Raw genomic sequence first — 18,796 nt, forward strand, 5'->3', positions numbered from 1 at the left:
ACGTTCAAAAGATTCAAAGTAGAAACGCGGAGCCTGTCCGCAAGGAAGAGGAACAGACCAGAATCTTCCAGTGGCGGGTGCGGGGTGGTGAGGCTCCACCAGAGACACCGCCTCCACCCGCCGGAGCGTCTGAGACGCGCCCCTTGGCGGCCCCCGCCCCGCCTCCGGCCCCGCCCCCGCCCCGGTGCGCACGCGCAGTTCCCTGCAGACCCGGAAGCGGATCCCGCGGAGCGTCGCAGGCACTCAGGAGAGTTAAGTCTCGGTTTTTCTGGAAATTATGCTATGAGGTCTTCGGGCACTGCTCCACCACACCCGGCTTTCCGGGGTCTCCCGGTAAGTTAAAACCCCTGAACGCGCTCGTCGCTCTTGCTCTGAGTCTAATATTTCGCCTGTCTCGGCGTCGGCAGAAGACTCGGTTCGGGTCCCTGGAGTCTGGTTCTGGTTCCGGTTAAATCGTTCTGAGGCAGGTACCGGCCCCAACTTTCTGCCTTCGGTCCATATAGACACTGACTTCCTGCAGCGATGTTTTCCTACTCTGACTCCCTTTCTCAAACCTTTGACTCCCGGCCCCCTTCCCCACCCCCATTCCCACCCCACCCCACCCTGCGTCGGGTAAAGTCCTGACTCAGGACTTCACCTCCCTCCCGGGAGACCAGTGAGGGAATACAGAGGCGGAAATATATGCAGCTAGTGAGGCATCAGAAATATTGTGGAGACTGACCACGACCACCATCCCCCGCCTCCCCCCCGCCCCGCTCCAAATCTTACTCCCTTGGTTTGAATTCTCTGCTGGGTTATTTCGGTTCATTCGGTAGGGGACCAACGTCCTGTGCCTCACCAAAACTAAGTTCTTAGGTTTGGGTTTTTTTTTTTTTTATTACAGTGATGAGAAAAATGAGAAGGGACTCCTGTCATGTTGGTTTCTAGTGTATGAGACACTGTCTGCTGTGTTCTGTATTTTTTTATTTTATGACTAACTGTATGGAAAGTTGTCAGGAAGGCCTTTGTCAGAAGATGGATTTAAAAAAAAAAAAAGAAAAATATTGTGGAGAAAGAACAACAGGTGTTGATACAGAGGTTGCAACAGAGTGAGGCCAAACAGTCTGGGGGAGGAGGAATCGAGAGAGAGAGGGAAAGAAAACGATGCATAGAAGAGAGAGGAGGAAACACAGAAATGGTCAAAGGAGAAAAGAGAAGCAGAAGGACACAGAAAGACATACACAGAGAAAAAAGCACATAGTGGTGGAGAAAATGGGGTCCCCAAACCTAGGTGAGTATTGAGTAGATTGGACGTGGGATATTAAGTTCTGAAGTACTAACATGTGGCTCTATAATCTAATTTATGTAAAATTTATTGACTTGTTTTAATTATGCAGAAGACAGTTGCCAAGCTAGGTGTTTGAGGTGTCTGCATTTTCTAATCATTGCATCAGATGATAATTTCATTTGCAAGCCCTATTCATCCAGAAGGCAGAGACTTAGTCAATTCTAGGTCCTCCTCTTACCTTTCAAGAAATGGGGAAGAATTTCTTTCACCACTTCGTGCTTTTTTAAAATGGCTACTTTTGTTTGTTTTGTTTTTTAAAGATTTTTTTTATGTGTACCATTTTTAAAGTCTTTATTGAATTTCTCACAGTATTGCTTCTGTTTTATGTTTTGACTTTTTGACGGCGAGGCATGTGGGATGAGATCGAACCTGCATTGGAAGGCAGAGTCTTAACCACTGGACCACCAGCGAGGTTCCTAAAATGGCTATCATTAACAGTACTGTTGCCCTCTCCCTTTTCTACTGTGGCTCATGCCATCCTTTTCTAAATTTGATGTATCCTCACACTTGTTTTAACTTTAATCTCAGAACCCAGTGGCTATTTTTTAAATTTCCAGATTATTTTCCCTCTAAATTTTATTGTTCAGATTATGAGGGTTTTATGCTTTATATCCTAACTTGGAACTGTTCTTTGATGTCTGGTCTGGTAGATAACTTTACAGCATTTCACTATGCATGTGGTTAAGGATGTCAATAATCTTTTAACACTCAAATCCTAGTTTAACCAGTTAGTTTAATATTTAACAGCTTTTTTCTTCCCTTAAGAAAAAATGCTAAATTAGTGAGCTCTGAGCTGAAGTCTGCAGCTAAGTAGATGTTCCCCTCTAGTCCTCTTTTGTCCTTTCTGTGCAGATGTTGAAAGATGGGCTGGATTGATGTGGAACTTTGTTCCAACAGAGGCCATGTTTTCATGATGAAGAGACTGCTTAGAGCTCATCTCCACAGGCGATCCTCTTCCATGTTCTCCTGCAGTAATAACTATTTATAATTTGGATTTTTTTTTTTTTTTTTTGTGGTACGCGGGCCTCTCACCGTTGTGGCCTCTCCCGCTGCAGAGCAGAGGCTCCGGACGCGCAGGCCCAGCGGCCATGGCTCACGGGCCCAGCTGCTCCACGGCATGTGGGGTCTTCCCAGACCGGGGCACGAACCTGTGTCCCCTGCATCGGCAGGCGGACTCTCAACCGCTGCGCCACCAGGGAAGCCCAATATAATTTGGAATTTTTGATTCTGTTTTTTTCTGGAGTAGAGGAATTAAAATTAAATGTTTGTGTTTGATTAAACCCCTGAAAGAGAAGCTTCTCTCGCTAAGGAATATGAAAAGTAATCTGGAATTAGGACAAACTCTTTCTACTTAAACCTATACAAGCCACCACTTACACTCAGTTCTGCTCACTCAACTCAGGCTTCTTCAAAGTAACTTGGTTATATTACTTCCCCTGTGAGTCTCATGCATCACCTATAACATGGAGAAATTAAAGTAGATCAGGTTTTCTGGGTCTGAGCAAGTGAGATCCCTGAAATGATTTTCAAAATTGGTCTTGTGTTTGCATTTGGCAGTTTTCTGGAATGAGTGACCAGTTATAATTAGAATTTGAAACGTGCCCCAGTCCTCCAACAAGTATGAAAAACTCTTAAGAAAGGGGCAGGGACATAGACCCAGAGACAGAGGCATACCTTTCTCTCAGCTTTTCTTTCTCTATCTCTGTATCATGGGGAAGATCTTTTTTTAAGACTTAACATGAACATTTCATAGTGTATGCAAATGTCAAATCACTATGTAGTATATCCAAAATTAATGTAATATTGTACATCAACTGTATTTCAACAAAACAGGGAAAAAAACTAATATGACTTTAGAATATGTTGCTATAAGTGCAACATTCAATATCAATAACATAAACACAGATGGTTGGTCCTCCATCTCTTCAGTATAATATTATGTTTTAGACTTTGGGCCAAATTTTAGGAAGAACCTTTGATAACGTAGGATGCCTATATGAGAAAGCAGAACTGAGCCAGAGGACCTGAGACAACTTTTTGAATAATTGCTTAATTACAATCTTCACATAAACATTGGAGCACTATAACTGAGTGCAAAAAAACACAGTATTTATTGGTTTATGATGTTTGTCATAAAAAAATACACAGTATGTTTTACTGAAGGCAGAGGTTATGAAGAAAAGATTAGACCATGTGGAAACGTGTAGTGTTGGATGTGTTGCTGTGTGTGTCCACGCTAATCAGTATCAACGAGAGTATGAGTGGGCAGGTAATGCAGTCAAATGGAGAACAGTTCCTACTCTGATTGCATTGAGGGGGTAAGAGGCTACTTGTTGAAGATAGAAAATACCTCATCAGTGTGGACTACCCTAGCTCCTTAGGTATTATTATATCCTCATATTCAATGACCTGGGTCCAGTCCCAGCTGACATAAGATCCACTTTTTAAATAGTGCTCGAGGTTGCACCAGTGGATGTGTTGGGAGCCACATCCTTGTACCTTCTGGTATACAGACAAATTTTAGCACTAGTAATCCAATAGGAAAGTAATAAAATGATATTCATAATAAAATGATATTACTATGAAATAATATTGCTGTAAACGCAATGACATCTTCCAACTGGTGTATGCTTACTTCTGCTTCTGCAGTTATACCTCTGCTCATTCAGTCTCAACAACCTATTTCCAATGAGACATTGAAACACAGATATTTCTTTCTTAATAATTATGTTTTCATCGAGTGTTACATGATTAAGGATATCGTCTCGGGAGTTCCCTGGTGGTCCAGTGGCTAAGATCCCGCACTGCCAGTGCAGGGGGCCTGGGTTCAATCCCTGGTCAGGGAACTAGATCCCACATGCTGCAACTAAAGCTTTCACATGCCGCAACTAAAAAGATCCCACGTGCCTCAACTAAGACCCGACGCAGCCAAATAAATAAATAAATACAATTTTGAAAAAAGGATATCGTCTTACCACTCAAACGCCTTGTTTCAAATGGCCTATAAGCAGACCCCACCGAATGATGAGGAGCTGGGTAAGTCAGTTACCATAAGGTGGGCTTTCAAATTATGTTCAGAAGAGATCTCAGGAGGTGGCTGCCAGCATGTGGAACCGAATGCAAGCTACCAGAGTGGAAAACATGTTCCCTGTTACACAGAGCTTACATTCTTTCAGGGAAAATAGATATGTGAATATTTTTAAACATACCTTGTTAAATGAAATAACAGAAGCATGCGTAAACTGCAGAGGTGAATGATTCTTTCTGGGTGGGATTAAATGGGACCGTTAGGGGAAGAGAAAGAATCAGGAGAGGCAGCTCTTACAGCCATTTCATCTTAGTTTATTTTTATTATTCAAGTTGGATTTAAATAGTTTATATTAATTCAACAGCTAATGAAGGAGAAGCAGCATTCCAAAATAAAGAAAGTAAGTGTATTGTCAGGGTGGAGAAGAGGATATTAGCATCCTGCAATGTTGCTTGGATGCAGAGCGTGACGCAGAGAGTGAAAGAAATGCAGGCAAAGCAGGGGTCCTGTCACCAGGGGACTCACAACATAGTCTCTCCTAAGGAGCTTGATTTGATCCTGTTGACACAAAGAGGTCATTGAGAGGCTAAAACAAGATACTAATAGGTCAGTGTTGCATTTTAAATAGTGAACTCTCATAAGTAGGTGGATTATGGATTGAAGGAAGAAGAAATCACAGGCAAGGGAAACTTCGCAGATCTTTGAAATTATCTGAGTGACACGTGAGGATGCGTGTGGGGTAGAAAGCGTCATGTGAAAGGAAAGGATGAATTTGAAGCCTATTGAGAAGGTAGAGTCTGTGTCGTTTGATGATTTACTAGATGTAGGTAAGAGGAAAGGATGGAGTAATTGAAGATGATACATTGTTCCCTGGAAGAATAGATACTGTGCCACTAATTAAGTTGAAGAAACAAGTATAGTTACAGGTTTTAGGGTAAATCTTAAGTTTAATTGTGTCATCTGTTGGCATTAAACCCTCTTAGGGTTTCCCATCGCCTTCAGGACAAAAATCTGAAGTCTTCAGTATAGCTTCAGGGAGCTCTGGAGCTGGGGTGGCCCTTCGGAGTTGCTCCCACTTGTGGGATGGGGCAAGCATCCTATCCTGCATCAGCAGTCACTGGATGCCGGCTTCCTCGGGAGGAGCCAGGGGCTGGGACGAGGCACTTGCCTCTGGCTGAGGGCCAAGTGGACAAGGACGGTGCCGTTGCAGCGCTGGGCGTTCCAGCAGCAGCAGGGAGGGCTTCCTGAAGAAGTGGGTGACGGGCTCACCGACTGGGCTCCTTACAGGAGGTTGTTTGCCTGCATCCCTCCTGTTGCTGCGGCCCTTCTCTCCCCCGAATTAAGGTTCTCCCTGTGTGTATACTTGTGGCGCGGGGGGGGGTGGGTATGTTGATTCTAAGCATTTAAGAACGTGTTTTTGTCACACAGAATAATCCTACCTGAGAAAGAAGCTCAGAGGAAGAGGAGAGAAAGGAGAAGGAATGGCCCTTTCCCAGGTGAAGGTCATACTCTTTGTGGACTGTTCTCTCCTTCCTAAAATGACACGTTTTGGACGCGCTGAGCTTCTCGGTCTCTGAAGGTTCCTGTCTAAAATATTTACTCACACACAGGGCCTTCCCTCAGTCTCCTGTCACCTCCCTGCAGATTCCATGTCACTGTGACCCAGTGACGGGGAACTTGGGAAGAGCCCCCTTTCAGGTGGTCACCCCGTGAAAGGTTTTATACTCAGGTGTGGATTGGAGATGGGGAGTCGGCTCTGTGGTGTCAATGAGGTAGAGCAGTGAGGATCGTGTAGTGCACCCTTCGGAGTGTCCCTTCATCTCCACGTAAACCAGGATGAAAGCGACTACATATGTAAGTGATGTACTACTGTGCACAGATACCTGAGGAGGTCTGGGCAGGAAGACTGATATGGGGAAACTTGCTTTGTCGGATATTATAAGTTCCTTTGAAGTTAAGTGAATCAGTGTGTTTCTGACTCCAAATTATCAGTACTTTAGAATAGAATGGAAAGTTCCAAAATAGAAATAAGGTATAGAGAGGGTGTTTTAGTACATAATTTGTTTTAAAAAGTGGAATCAAGTTAATTGTCTAACTGGAAAGGCTCTATAAATTATTCACACCACATTCATTTCACAAAGGCCCAGGTGTTCCGGTAAAGACTCTCATGCAGCAGGTGTTTTAGATTAAAATGATTATAATTTAGCCAAGACATAGGAGCAGAACTTTCTACCATCAGAGAGCCTGGAGCCACATTCTGATTCTACTAACTGTTGTTCAGGGTTATATTTTTTTTAATTAGACATCTCATGTATGTATATTTGTGGTTCAGCTCCACGTAGTGATGCGGTTTAGAGACTGAGAAGTAAAACATCCCCTTCTCTGTCATGTCTTCCACCATCACTTACTGTCTCCATTAGGTACAACTGTTAGCTCTTAGCCCAAATCTTATAAAAATACATTTTATAATCTAAAGTGACTTTAGAAAATATTTTTTGGTAAATGTTTTGTTATGGTATTTTATTCTGCAAATTTTTAAAAAATTTTAATTGGAGTTGCTTTACAATGTTATGTTAGTTTCAGGCGTATGCAAACTGAATCATTGTACATATACATATGTCCACTCTTCTTATTTTTAGATTCTTTTCCCATACAGGCCATTACAGAGTATTAAGTAGAGTTCCCTGTGCTATACCGCAGGCTCTTATTAGCTGTCTGTTTTATACATAGTAGCGTGTATATGTTAATCCCAATCTCCCAATTTATCCCTCCCCCCCATTCTGCAAATTTAAATATTTACACGCCATATGTGTTGGAGTTATTTTCATGTTAGTAAACATAGAGATGACTTTCTCATTTATTTCCTCATTGGACTATTCTCTAAATGAAAACACAAGGGTTTTCACACATTTTACTGTTAAAAACAAATGCCATAGTGGCTGCTTTTGTGCAGGCCAACTTCAGTACAGATGTCTAAGGATTTCTCCAGATTGGGCAGCTTAACCATGATTACTGCATTAATGATGGTGTTTCCAAGGAAGAACAGACATTGCGTACTAAGTAAAGATTTTTTTTTTTTAATTTTTTTTACGGGAGTCACTGAGCTTTATGGTTTCATTCGGCCCCAAAATACACTTTTAGGGGACCTCAAATTACTAGACATGTGAATCTGAACGTTCCCTCCCCACCCCCAGGTCCCTTCCACCCTTCGGTTCCTCCCATGAGCTCTAAAGCCAAAGTTGAGTCTGTCCCACTCGGGTTGTTCCACAGCAGCTCTGCTCCCTGGTGGCTGCAGTTGTGATGTGAATGATGGTGACGTTCCAGCGCAGGGGCCTCTGCCAGCTGCTGTCACATGATCGCACAGCATGAATTTTGCTTCCAGGCCGTTTTATAGAAGGCTTTAGACTGTATTCCCAGCACTTCGGACTTGGACACCAGGTCATCTAGCTTTCTGCCTCGCTCTAACAAAGACTTCGTGGTGTTGTGCAGGATGATTTTGGTCTCATCTAGTTCAGCCTGCACTTTAGTCATGGGGTCAGCTTCTCAGGTGTTCTGGTATCTACTGAGGCGACCATCCAGGCCTGCTTACTGGATGGTACCAGGGATCCAACTGGCCAGTCTATCCTGTCGACCTGCTTGGAGAATTCATCTAGTACTTTCTCCAGCAAGGTAAACACCACCTGGGATGAGTATTCACTGTCAGCAATGACTACTCCCGCCAGACTGTCGTTTCTCACATAGACATGGCCCAGATATTCTTTGATAGAAGCTCTGCTGCCTTTTGAGGAGCACTCCACAGTCAGTTGACTTGTGAAGGTCATGAATTCCTGAACGCTGGACCTCTGGAAGAAGCTGAAGGAGGACACGTCGTACGCGGCTTTGAGCAGCACCACCTTGGCATAGCCTTTGTACAGGACGCTGAGGCTGTACAGCTTCATGGCGCCGTGCCCTCAGGCTGGCTACCCGCCTGGCCACGGGACCAGCTCTCAGGGAGCAGTGCGGCGCCGCCCCTCGAGACCACCGCCGGCTCCTAAGTAAAGATTTTAAATCAACTGTTTTAAACATACTCCGAGAGCTACAGGAAACCATGGACAAAGAACTAAAGCAAAGTGGGAGAACAGTGTTTCAACAAATAGAAAATATCAATAAAGAGACAGAAATTATAGAAAAGAGAAGAAAAAGAAATTCTGGAGCCCAAAACTACCATAGCTGAGATTGAAAATTTATTACAGGGTTTTGACAGAAGATTGACCATCAGAATAAAGAGTCAGTGAACTTAAACATACATTACTTGGAATTATCCACTCTGAGCAGACGAAAGGTAGAAAAAAGAAAAACAATGAACAGAGACTAAGAAACCTTTGGGGCACTCTCAAGAATACTAGTATAGGGGACTTCCCTGGTGGTCCAGTGGTTAAGACTCCACACTTCCAATACAGGGGACACAGGTTTGATCCCTGGTCAGGGAACTAGATCCCCAAATGCTGTGTGGCACAGCCAAAAAATAAAAAAATGAAAGAAGATGCACATGGTGATTCTTAGTTAAACAATGTGGGCACAAAATGAGAACTCGATAAACATTTGTTTAAAAAAAAAAAAAAAAAGAATACCAGTATACATATAATAGGGGTCACAGAAGGAAAGGAGAATGGGCAGAAAGAATATTTGAGGAAATAAGAGCTGAAAACCTAATAAATTTATTTAAAAACTACAAATGTAGGAAACTCAACAAATTTCAAGTGGATAAACACATAGAGAGCCTGGGCAACACACATAACCAACTGTTAAAAGACAAAAAGAGAATGGGGAAAGTAGCAAGCAGAAACAACTTCTCGTGTACAGGGATCCTCAATAAGATTAACAGCCTATTACTCATCAGAAACTGGAGGCCAGGAAGGAGTCTGATGATATATTTAAAGTTTGAAAGGTTAAAATAAAAAAACTACCAGGAATTCATTATCAGGGAAAGTATGCCTTAAAACTGATAGTGAAATTTAGAGATGCCTTCATAAACAAAAACTGAAGGAGTTCATGCTGACTCACTTATCCTACATGAAATATTAAATGGAGTTCTTTAGATTGAAATGAAAGGATAACAGCAGTACCTCAAAGCTGTGGGAACAAATAAAGAACAGTGGTAATGTAACTACATAGGCATACCTAAAAGCCAGTATTATTGTATTTTTGATTTTTAACTCAGTTTTTCCTATGCAACTTAAGAGACAAATGTGTAAGACAGTAATTGTAAATCTGTTACTGAGTGCAAAATGTATAAAGAAGTAATTTTTGACAATAACAATATAAAGGGGGACAGTATAGGAGCAATTGTTATATGCTATTAAAGCTAAGTGAGTATCAACTGGAACTCAGATATTAGTTTAATATAAAGTAATAAACTGTGATTTCCAGGGTAACCACTAAGAAAATAATTTTAAAATATACAGAAAAGTAAATATGAAGGGAATCCAAATGTTATGCAGACAGAGACACAAAGAAGGAAGCAAGGGAGGAATTACAAAACAAAGAAGATATTGGACATATAGAAAGCAAATAGCTAAATGGCAGAAGCAATTCTTCCCTTGTTTAGAGTTACTTTAAATGTAAAAAGATTAAATTCTACATTAAAAGGCAACAATTGCAGAAATTTTAAAAAAATGATTCCACTGTATCTTTCTACAAAATGCTCACTTTAAGATCTTCAAATAGGTTGAAAGTGAAAGGATAGAGAAAGATATTCCATGGAAATAGTAATCAATCCTAGCTATGCTAATATCAGGCTAAATAGACTTTAAGTCATAAAATTGTTACCAACGATTTTTAAGGACATTATATATCAATAAAAGGATCGATCCATCAATATGATGAAACAATCATAAATAATATGCACATAACAACTAAACCCCAAATATTTTGAAACAAAACTTGGAGAGAGATGGACAGTTCAACTATAATAGTTGGAGACTTCAGTACTCCCCTTATAATAAGTAGAGCAACCAGACGGAAGACCAATAAGGAAATAAAGGACTGAGCAACTCTGTAAACCAACAAGACATAACAGACATGTACAGAACACTCCATGTAACAAAAACAGAGTGCACTCACAATTAATAATAGAAGGGATATCCTTGATCTGAAAAGGCATATTTGTTAAAATCCCACAGCTAACATCGTACTCACTGGTAGAAGACTGAAAACTTTCTTATAATGTTAGGCAGAAGACAGCGAGCCCCATTTTGCAACTATACTTTGGTATTGTACTGGAAGTTATAGCCATACAAATTAGAAAGAAAAGAAATAAAAGGTATCAAAATTGGAAAAGAAGTCAAACTATATTTACAGGATACATGATGTCATATTTAGAAAGACCTAGAGAATCCTCAAAAAACTACTAGCGATATAAGCAAATTTACTGAAGTTACAGAATACAGTATCAGTACTCATTATCAGTTGTATTTCTGTACCTAGCAATCAACAAATTCAAAGTAAAACAATTCCATTTACAACAGCATCAAAAAGAATAAGAATTTAACCAAGGAAATGGAAGATTTATATAATGAATACTACAAGTATTGCTGAAAGAAATGAAAAAAAAACTTAAATAAATGTAAAGATATCCTCTGTTCATGGATTGGAAGACTTAGAGTTGTTAAGATGGCAATACTCTCCGAAGTGTTATGAAGATTCAATGCAATCCCCATCAAATCCCAGCAGTCTCTATTGCACAAATGGAAAAGTTGATCCTAAAATTCATATTGGGGACTTCCCTGGTGGCGCAGTGGTTAAGAATCCACCTGCTAATGTAGGGGTCATGGGTTCGAGCCCTGGTCCAGGAAGATCCTACATGCTGAGGAGCAACTAAGCCCATGCGCCACAACTACTGATCCTGCACTCTAGAGTCCGTGAGCCACAACTACTGAGCCCGTGTGCCACAACTACTGAAGCCTACGCACCTAGAGCCCGTGCTGTGCAACAAGAGAAGCCACCGCAACGAGAAGCCCGTGCACCGCGACGAAGAGTAGCCCCCACTTTCCGCAACTAGAGAAAGCCCGCATGCAACAACAAAGACCTAACACTGCCAAAAATAAATAAATCAAAGAAATAAATTAAAATAAAATTCATATTAAATTTGAACAGACCCCAGATAACCAAAATAAATTGAAAAAAAACAACAAAGTTGAAGGACTTACTGTTCCCAACATCAAACCTTACTACAAACCTAGAGTAATCAAGACTGGGGTTCTAGCATGAGGATAGAAATACAGATCAAAGCAGTAGAATGAGAGTCCACAAATAAACCCATACATCTGTGGTTAATTCCTTTTTTGCCAGGGTGCCAAGAATATACAATGGAGAAAGAATAGTCTCTTAAGTGGTGCTGGGACAACTGGATATCCATGTGAAAGAGAATGAAATTGAACCTCTGCCTTTCTCCATATAAATAATTCAAAATGAATCAAAAACTAAATATAAGAGCTAAAACTATAAAACCGTTAGATGAATGCATAGGGGTAAATCTTCATGACCTTGGGCTTGGCAGTGGATTTTTTTGATACGACACCAAAAGCGAAAAGCAGAAAGACAAAATACAAAAATTTGTCTTCAACAGAATTAATAATGGTTGTGCACTGAATGACACTGTCATGTAAGTGAAAACATAATCTACCAAATGGGAGGAAATATTTGCAAATCACGTATCTGGTAAGGGTCTACTCTCTATAGAGTATATGAGCGCCTACACATCAGCAACAAAAATACAAAGAACCCAATTATAAGTTGGTCAAAAGACTTCTAGTAGACATTTCTCTGATCCTAAAATTGAAGAATAGAAGATATAGAAACAGCCAAGAAGCACATGAAAAGATGTTCAACGAAGTTAGTCATTAGGAAAATGCAAAATTAAAACCACCATGAGACATCATTTGGGACTTCCCTGGTGGTCCAGTGGTTAAGAATCCACCTTCCAGTGCAGCGGACACGGGTTCCATCCCTGGTTGGGGAACTAAGATCCCACATGCCTCTGGGCAACTAAGACCACACGCTGCAACTACTGAGCCTGCACACCACAGCTAGAGAGAAACCTACGCATGGCAACAAAAGATCCTGCATGCCGCAACTAAGACCTGACGCAGCCAAAAATAATAAATAAAATTTAAAAAAAGAGATATCATTTCACACCAACTAGGATGAGTATAATAAAATGCAAAATAGCAAGTATTAGTAAAAATGTGGAGAAATGAGAATCCTGACACATTGCTGGTAAAATGTACTGCTGTGGAAAACAGTGTGGCAGACCTTAAAAAGTTTAAACAACGTGATTCTAATTCCTCTCTAGCTGTATACCAAAAAAACATTGAAAACAGGTATTCACACACATATTTGTATATGAAAGTCCCAGCAGCACTGTTAACACTAGGCAAGAAGTGGTAACACGCTAAATGGCCATCAAGGGATGAGTGAATAAGTAAAATGTGGTGTAGTCATAGAATTAAATATTCTTCAGCCCTAAAAAAGGCGTGTAGTACTGATACTACATCATGGATGAACCAAAAACACCATTCTAAGTGAAAGAAGCCACACGGAAAAGCTCATTTCATACCATTTATACGGAAATATCACAAATAGGTAAATGTGTAATGACAGTAGGCATTAGTGGTGTACAGGGATGGGGGCAAAGGAGAATGGGAAGCGATCGCTTAATGGGTAAATTTCCTTTAGCAACGATAAAAATGTTTTTGAACTAAACAGGTGGTGTTTGTGCAACATTGTGAATGTACTAAATGCCTCTGAGTGATACCTTAAAACAGCGAACCTTATGTTACATGAATTTCACCTCAGTTGAAAAAAAACCGAGAAATGTAACTTGCTTACAATTATCTTATGGATCAGTCAGAACATTTGCTCTAGCCAGAGCTGCTTCTGTAATTTTGTGTCAAACTCAGAACTCTGTCCTTGTCCACTTGGTGAAATGTGCTTTCCTTTCAGGGACTGTTGACATTCAAGGATGTGGCCATCACGTTCTCTCAGGAGGAGTGGGAATGCCTGGACCCTGCTCAGAGGGCCTTGTACAGGGACGTGATGTTGGAGACCTACAGGAACCTGCTCTCCCTGGGTGAGGATATCTCCTCTCCGGAAGTTGGTAACTACTGTATATCTTTGCATTTTCCCTTCTGAGTCTTTTATGAGCCCCTAGCATGCTTGTGAGAGTTTCAGATCTCCTCTGTTCTTGAGAGAGTGATTGAAGCTGTTTGGATTCAGAATGAAAAGCCTTCATAATGCGTCTCATGACTCTATAACTTCTCGCTTCTTCAGATGTCCTGTATTCATGCTCGATTAGTGGGGGTTGCAGAACATCAGCAGTCAGAAAGCCTTATGGCAGATTTTTAAAAATATGTCATTCTGTGGTTTCACTCTTGTGCTTTTGATTCTGTAGTTCGTGGAAGAGGGCTAGATATCTGCATACTTCAAATAATCTAAGCATTCAGGAGGCACAGTTGACTAATTTTTATAATACATTTCTAGACCCAACTATAATTTTCTTTCTTCTTGCTGAACAAAGAGCTGGGCATGTGCTCTGGAACAGCATAGCATGTCATACTCCATTTTACTTTATGAATGGAAATCTCTCTTAAGCTGAATATTACCTCCATTTTAGAACAAGGGAAAGAGCCCTGGACTTCGGAGGGTAAAGTGAAAATAGGGAAAAATCCAGGCAAGTGGGAATATATCGAGATGTGAGCTCAGGTGGGCACAAAGTAAACTGCTCCATTAAATATTGTTTAGGAAATTCTCCTCAAATGGGAAGGATCTGTGGAAGAATACAAGTTTGTTTCTTTTGGGTGCTCAAAGGAAATCCCTCCCCCACACTAAAACTTGTCACTCTGTTATTCAGATATATAAAAGCTTAAGCTCCCCCTCCACCGTGATGCTCCAGCTCATTCAGAGCTGAGGAGAAGCTTTGTCATGACCTACAATACTCTATTTTCTGACACCATTGACCATTTTGGTGCCTTGGTTTGAGAGGGACTGAGATGGCTCTCTCTGGAGTCCTCTTTCCCCTTGATCTCTTTTGGTTTTCATTTAATACATATCAGGGCTAAGTCCTCTGTAGTCCTGACTGCAGGACCTATTTAGTTTCCTTTCATATTTAATATCCTTGGAAGAACTCAGGAGGTAGACAGAGTTCAGTGATTCTCAACATATATTTCACTTTTCCTTTTATATGTTCCTTCTAGAATGTAAATTCTTTCTTTGATTTTTATGGAAAAATCCGTTAGAATGCCAGAGACTATTATTTTGTATAATTGTGGTTACTTATTAACTTACCTGCTAGATTTATCATGGGTTACTAAAACATTTTATTAATTATTATTGTGATATACAGACTTTTTAAAATAGCTTTTTTCTTATATATTTCCATATGTTATTAAACACATTTTTTGTATAATTATGTAATTCAATATAAAATATTTATTTTCCAACTGATTTAATAGGAAGCCTTTCTGCTGGATTTGCAATCAAGGAGTTATCACCAAGAGAGGACATTACTAAAGGAGAATTATACCATCTAGTGATACTGGACAGAAATGACAACCATGGCATCAAGGATTTTGACTTCAAGGAAGTCTGTGCAGATGTGCAGGAGTGTGAGAGTGAGTGGGGATGTGATGCAAGAAATGACAAAGAAGTACTTTTGACCCATAACAAAAATCTCACTCATGGAGAAGATCACGATAATAAGTCCTTAATTAATTTTCCTCAGAGTGTTTCTGTAAGAAGTAATGCACGTGAATATTTCACGCACGACAAGCCATTCATACGAAGTTCGTTAACAACGAAAAATAACGTCAGTGCTGCTAGAAACAGAGATCTCAAGTGTTTGGAAAGTAGACCTGGAGTGAGGCTGCAGGCTCAGGCGGCTCAGCTGCAGAGATGTGCAGCTGAGGAGAAAGTGTATGCGTGCGGTCAAGGTGAGAAGCCAGTCAGCAGTGGTTCCTCAGTTTCACCACTTCACAGAGTTCTTCCTAGTGTGGAAAACACGTTGCCACCTGCGCAGCACAGGAGAACACACACTCGAGAAAAATCTTACAGCTGTAATGACTGTGGGAAGGCTTTTAGCAAAAGCTCAAACCTCAGGAATCACAGGAGAATTCATTCTGGACAGAAACCTTACAGATGTAATGTGTGTGGCAAAGCCTTTAACCAGTGTTCTAATCTCACTACACATCAGAGAGTGCATACAGGAGAGAAACCTTACAAATGTCATGTATGTGGCAAGGTCTTTAGTCGAAATTCACACCTTGCAAATCATCAGAGAATGCACACTGGGGAGAAACCATATAAATGTCATGAGTGTGGTAAGGCCTTTATCCAACATTCACTCCTTTGGAGTCATGAGAAATTGCATACTGGTGAGAAACCTTACAATTGTAATGAGTGTGGCAAAGCCTTTGCTGAGCGGTCAAGCCTTAACAAACATCAGAAGATCCATACTGGAGAGAAACCTTACAAATGTATCGTGTGTGGCAGAGCCTTTACCATGCGATCAAATCTTACTCAACACGAGACAATCCATACTGGAGAGAAACCTTACAAATGCAATGAGTGTGGCAGAGCTTTTACCCAGTTTTCACGCCTTACTAGGCATCAGAAAATGCATGCTGGGGAGAAACCCCACAAATGTAATGTGTGCGGCAAGGCTTTTATTGAACTTTCACAACTTTGGGGTCATGAGAGAATTCATACTGGTGAGAAACCACACAAATGTAACGTGTGTGGCAAGGGATTTACCCAACGTTCAAGCCTTATGGCACATCAGAGAATTCATACAGGGGAAAAATCTTACAAATGTAAAGACTGTGATAAGGCTTTCATCCAACGTTCACAACTTTGGGGTCACGAGAGAACTCACACTGGAGAGAAACCTTACAAATGTAATGAGTGTGGCAAAGCTTTTACAATGCGTTCATATCTTACTCAACATAAAACAATCCACACTGGAGAGAAACCTTACAAATGTAGTCAGTGTGGCAAAGCTTATACCCAGTTTGCAAGCCTTACTAGGCATCAGAAAATACACACTGAAAACAAACATAAACCTAACATATGTGGCAATGCTTTTATTCAAAGCTCAGGCTTTGGGGATCATCAGACAATTCACAGCAAAAAGAAACCTTAAAAGGTAATGATTGACACATAACTTGTGCAAGTATCCAAGCCTTGCTCAGGCTGAGAGACTCCCATCATGGAAAAGGAAGACACACAGATGGCCAACAGGTGCGTGAAAAGAGGCACATCCCTAATCATCAGGGAAATCCAAATCGAAACCACAGTGAGCTACCACCTCACATCTCTCAGGATGGCTGTCATCAAAAAGACAACAAACCACAAGTGTCGGTGAAAATGAGGAGAAAAGGGAACCCTTGTGCACTGTTGGTAGGATTGTAAATTGGTGCAGCTACTATGGAAAACTATATGGTGGGTCCTCAAAAAATTAAAAATAGAACTGCCATATATGATCCAGCCATTGCTCCAGGGAAAACAAAAATACTAATTCAAAAAAATATATGCACTTTGTTGTTTGTTGTATCATTATTTATAATAGCCAAGTTAAGAAAGCCACCTAAATATCCACTGATAGGTGAATGGATAAAGAAAATGTGATACATATATACACATACACACACACACACACATGATGGAATATTAGCCATGAAAAAATGAAGTCTTAGCATTTGTAACAACATGAATAGCTCTGCAGGGTATTTTGCTAGGTGAAATGTCAGAGAATGGCATAGCACATGACTTCACTTATATGTGGAATTTAGAAAACAAAATACAAGGAAAATAGACTCGTACATAGAACAAATAAATGGTTGCCAGAAGGTAGGAGGGAGGGTTCGAGGTGTGTGTGAAACAGGAGAAGGGCTTTAAGAAGTACAGATCTGCAGTTACATAATAAAGCGCGGGGGTGTAATATACAGCATAATATAGTCAGTAATAATAACTGTATGGGGACAGATGGCTACTAGACTTACCGAAGTGATTATTTTGTAATGTATGCAATTGTTAAACCATTATGTAGTACACCTGAAACAAAATATTGTGTATCAACTGTGTTTCAGTGAAGGGAAAAAAAGACTCCATCATGGAGAGATACCGTGTAAAACCAATGAGTATGGCAAAGCCTGTAGCCAGGACTCATACCTCACTTGATATCAGATTATACATCTTTGAGGAAAAACTACACAAATGTATGGAGTGACAGAATATAAATGTAAAACTGTTTTCTAAATTACTGTGCTTTTGGGGGTCACAGCCCCTTCTCTGGATTTGTTGACAGGACTCAGGGCCTCTCTTGATTATTATAGGAAGGGCCTACTCTACCAGCTGATCATGAACGAGAGCAGGACAGGATGTTGTGAGAACGAGGTTTTCATGTGAGTAGAATGATGGGTTACTAGAGATGGCATACGTGGGAGGAAAAATGGGGAGGGGGAACAATGGTCTCCCTGTCTTTTGAAAGGGAATGGCTGCTGTATATATAAAATAATAAAAATGAGACTTATTTTTGGAAACTGAAGACTGAAGACACAGTATTATAGAGGACAGTAATCAAAAGAACCAGAGTAGAGTGTGCTTGTGAAGGCTGCAGATTTGGCCTCTGGAATTGCATTTTGACACCATTTTATTTGGAATGTATCATACTCATCCAAATAAGTAACATGTTGGGACTTCCCTGGAGGTCCAGTGGTTAAGACACTGCAGGGGGCATGGGTTCGATCCCTGGTCGGGGAGCTAAGATCCCACATTTCTTGGGGCGTGGCCAAAAAATAGGAAAACAACAACAAATAAGTAAAATGTAATCTTATTTACAACCCTTAATCATGTTAACCCAAGCATATCCCACTGCATTGGGGCACTTTATAATAAATGGTCAGTAATTACACATCATCATGCTTTCTAAGTTGAATGACATCTGTAACAATTTCTTTCTATGTTAGATTCAAACAACAGTTTTTGAAATATATGTATATTCATAATTTGCATGTGAGCTATGAACTCCATAGTGTAACCCAGATTATTTCTGTAACTATAATGAAAATACCATAGCAGTACAATTTCAGACTCAAACCCCCTGAAACCTACCTCCCCATTTGTAAATATGCACCACGTGATCAGATTTCTACATACCTTTTTTTGTGTGCGCCAAAACAAGACCCCTGGGTTGCACCTTTACGGGAGATGAAGATACAGTAAGCATATAAAAAATATTAGGAAATAAAATTTCAGAAATAGGGATAAAAATAATCTCTTTTTTGTGCTTGGAGTTGATGAAATAAAATTTGTATTTTAAGGAAAGACAAGAAAAAATTAAACATAAAATTCTCTCTGTGTTTGTTTGGACCTCCTCCCTCCCTAAAGTGCAGTGTGCATCTGCATTA

The 18,796-nt window shown here is 40.5% G+C and overlaps 1 protein-coding gene and 1 pseudogene across 1 annotated transcript in view; one reads left to right on the top strand and one right to left on the bottom strand.

Moving 5' to 3' along the window:
- The first annotated feature begins 264 nt into the window (after window positions 1-264).
- LOC132415977 (zinc finger protein 160-like) overlaps window positions 265-18,796 on the top strand; it is a 53,264-nt gene continuing 34,732 nt past the window's right edge. The window contains 4 exon segments of the mRNA XM_069540259.1: window positions 265-333; window positions 13,338-13,491; window positions 14,846-16,528; window positions 17,671-17,791. Of these exon segments, the coding sequence (XP_069396360.1) occupies window positions 283-333; window positions 13,338-13,491; window positions 14,846-16,528; window positions 17,671-17,791 (2,009 nt within the window). The 5' untranslated portion in view covers window positions 265-282.
- LOC132415981 (synaptobrevin homolog YKT6 pseudogene) lies at window positions 7,507-8,346 on the bottom strand (annotated as a pseudogene).

Source organism: Delphinus delphis, chromosome 20 (assembly GCF_949987515.2).
Source record: "Delphinus delphis chromosome 20, mDelDel1.2, whole genome shotgun sequence".
In the NCBI taxonomy this organism is placed as follows: Eukaryota; Metazoa; Chordata; class Mammalia; order Artiodactyla; family Delphinidae; genus Delphinus; species Delphinus delphis.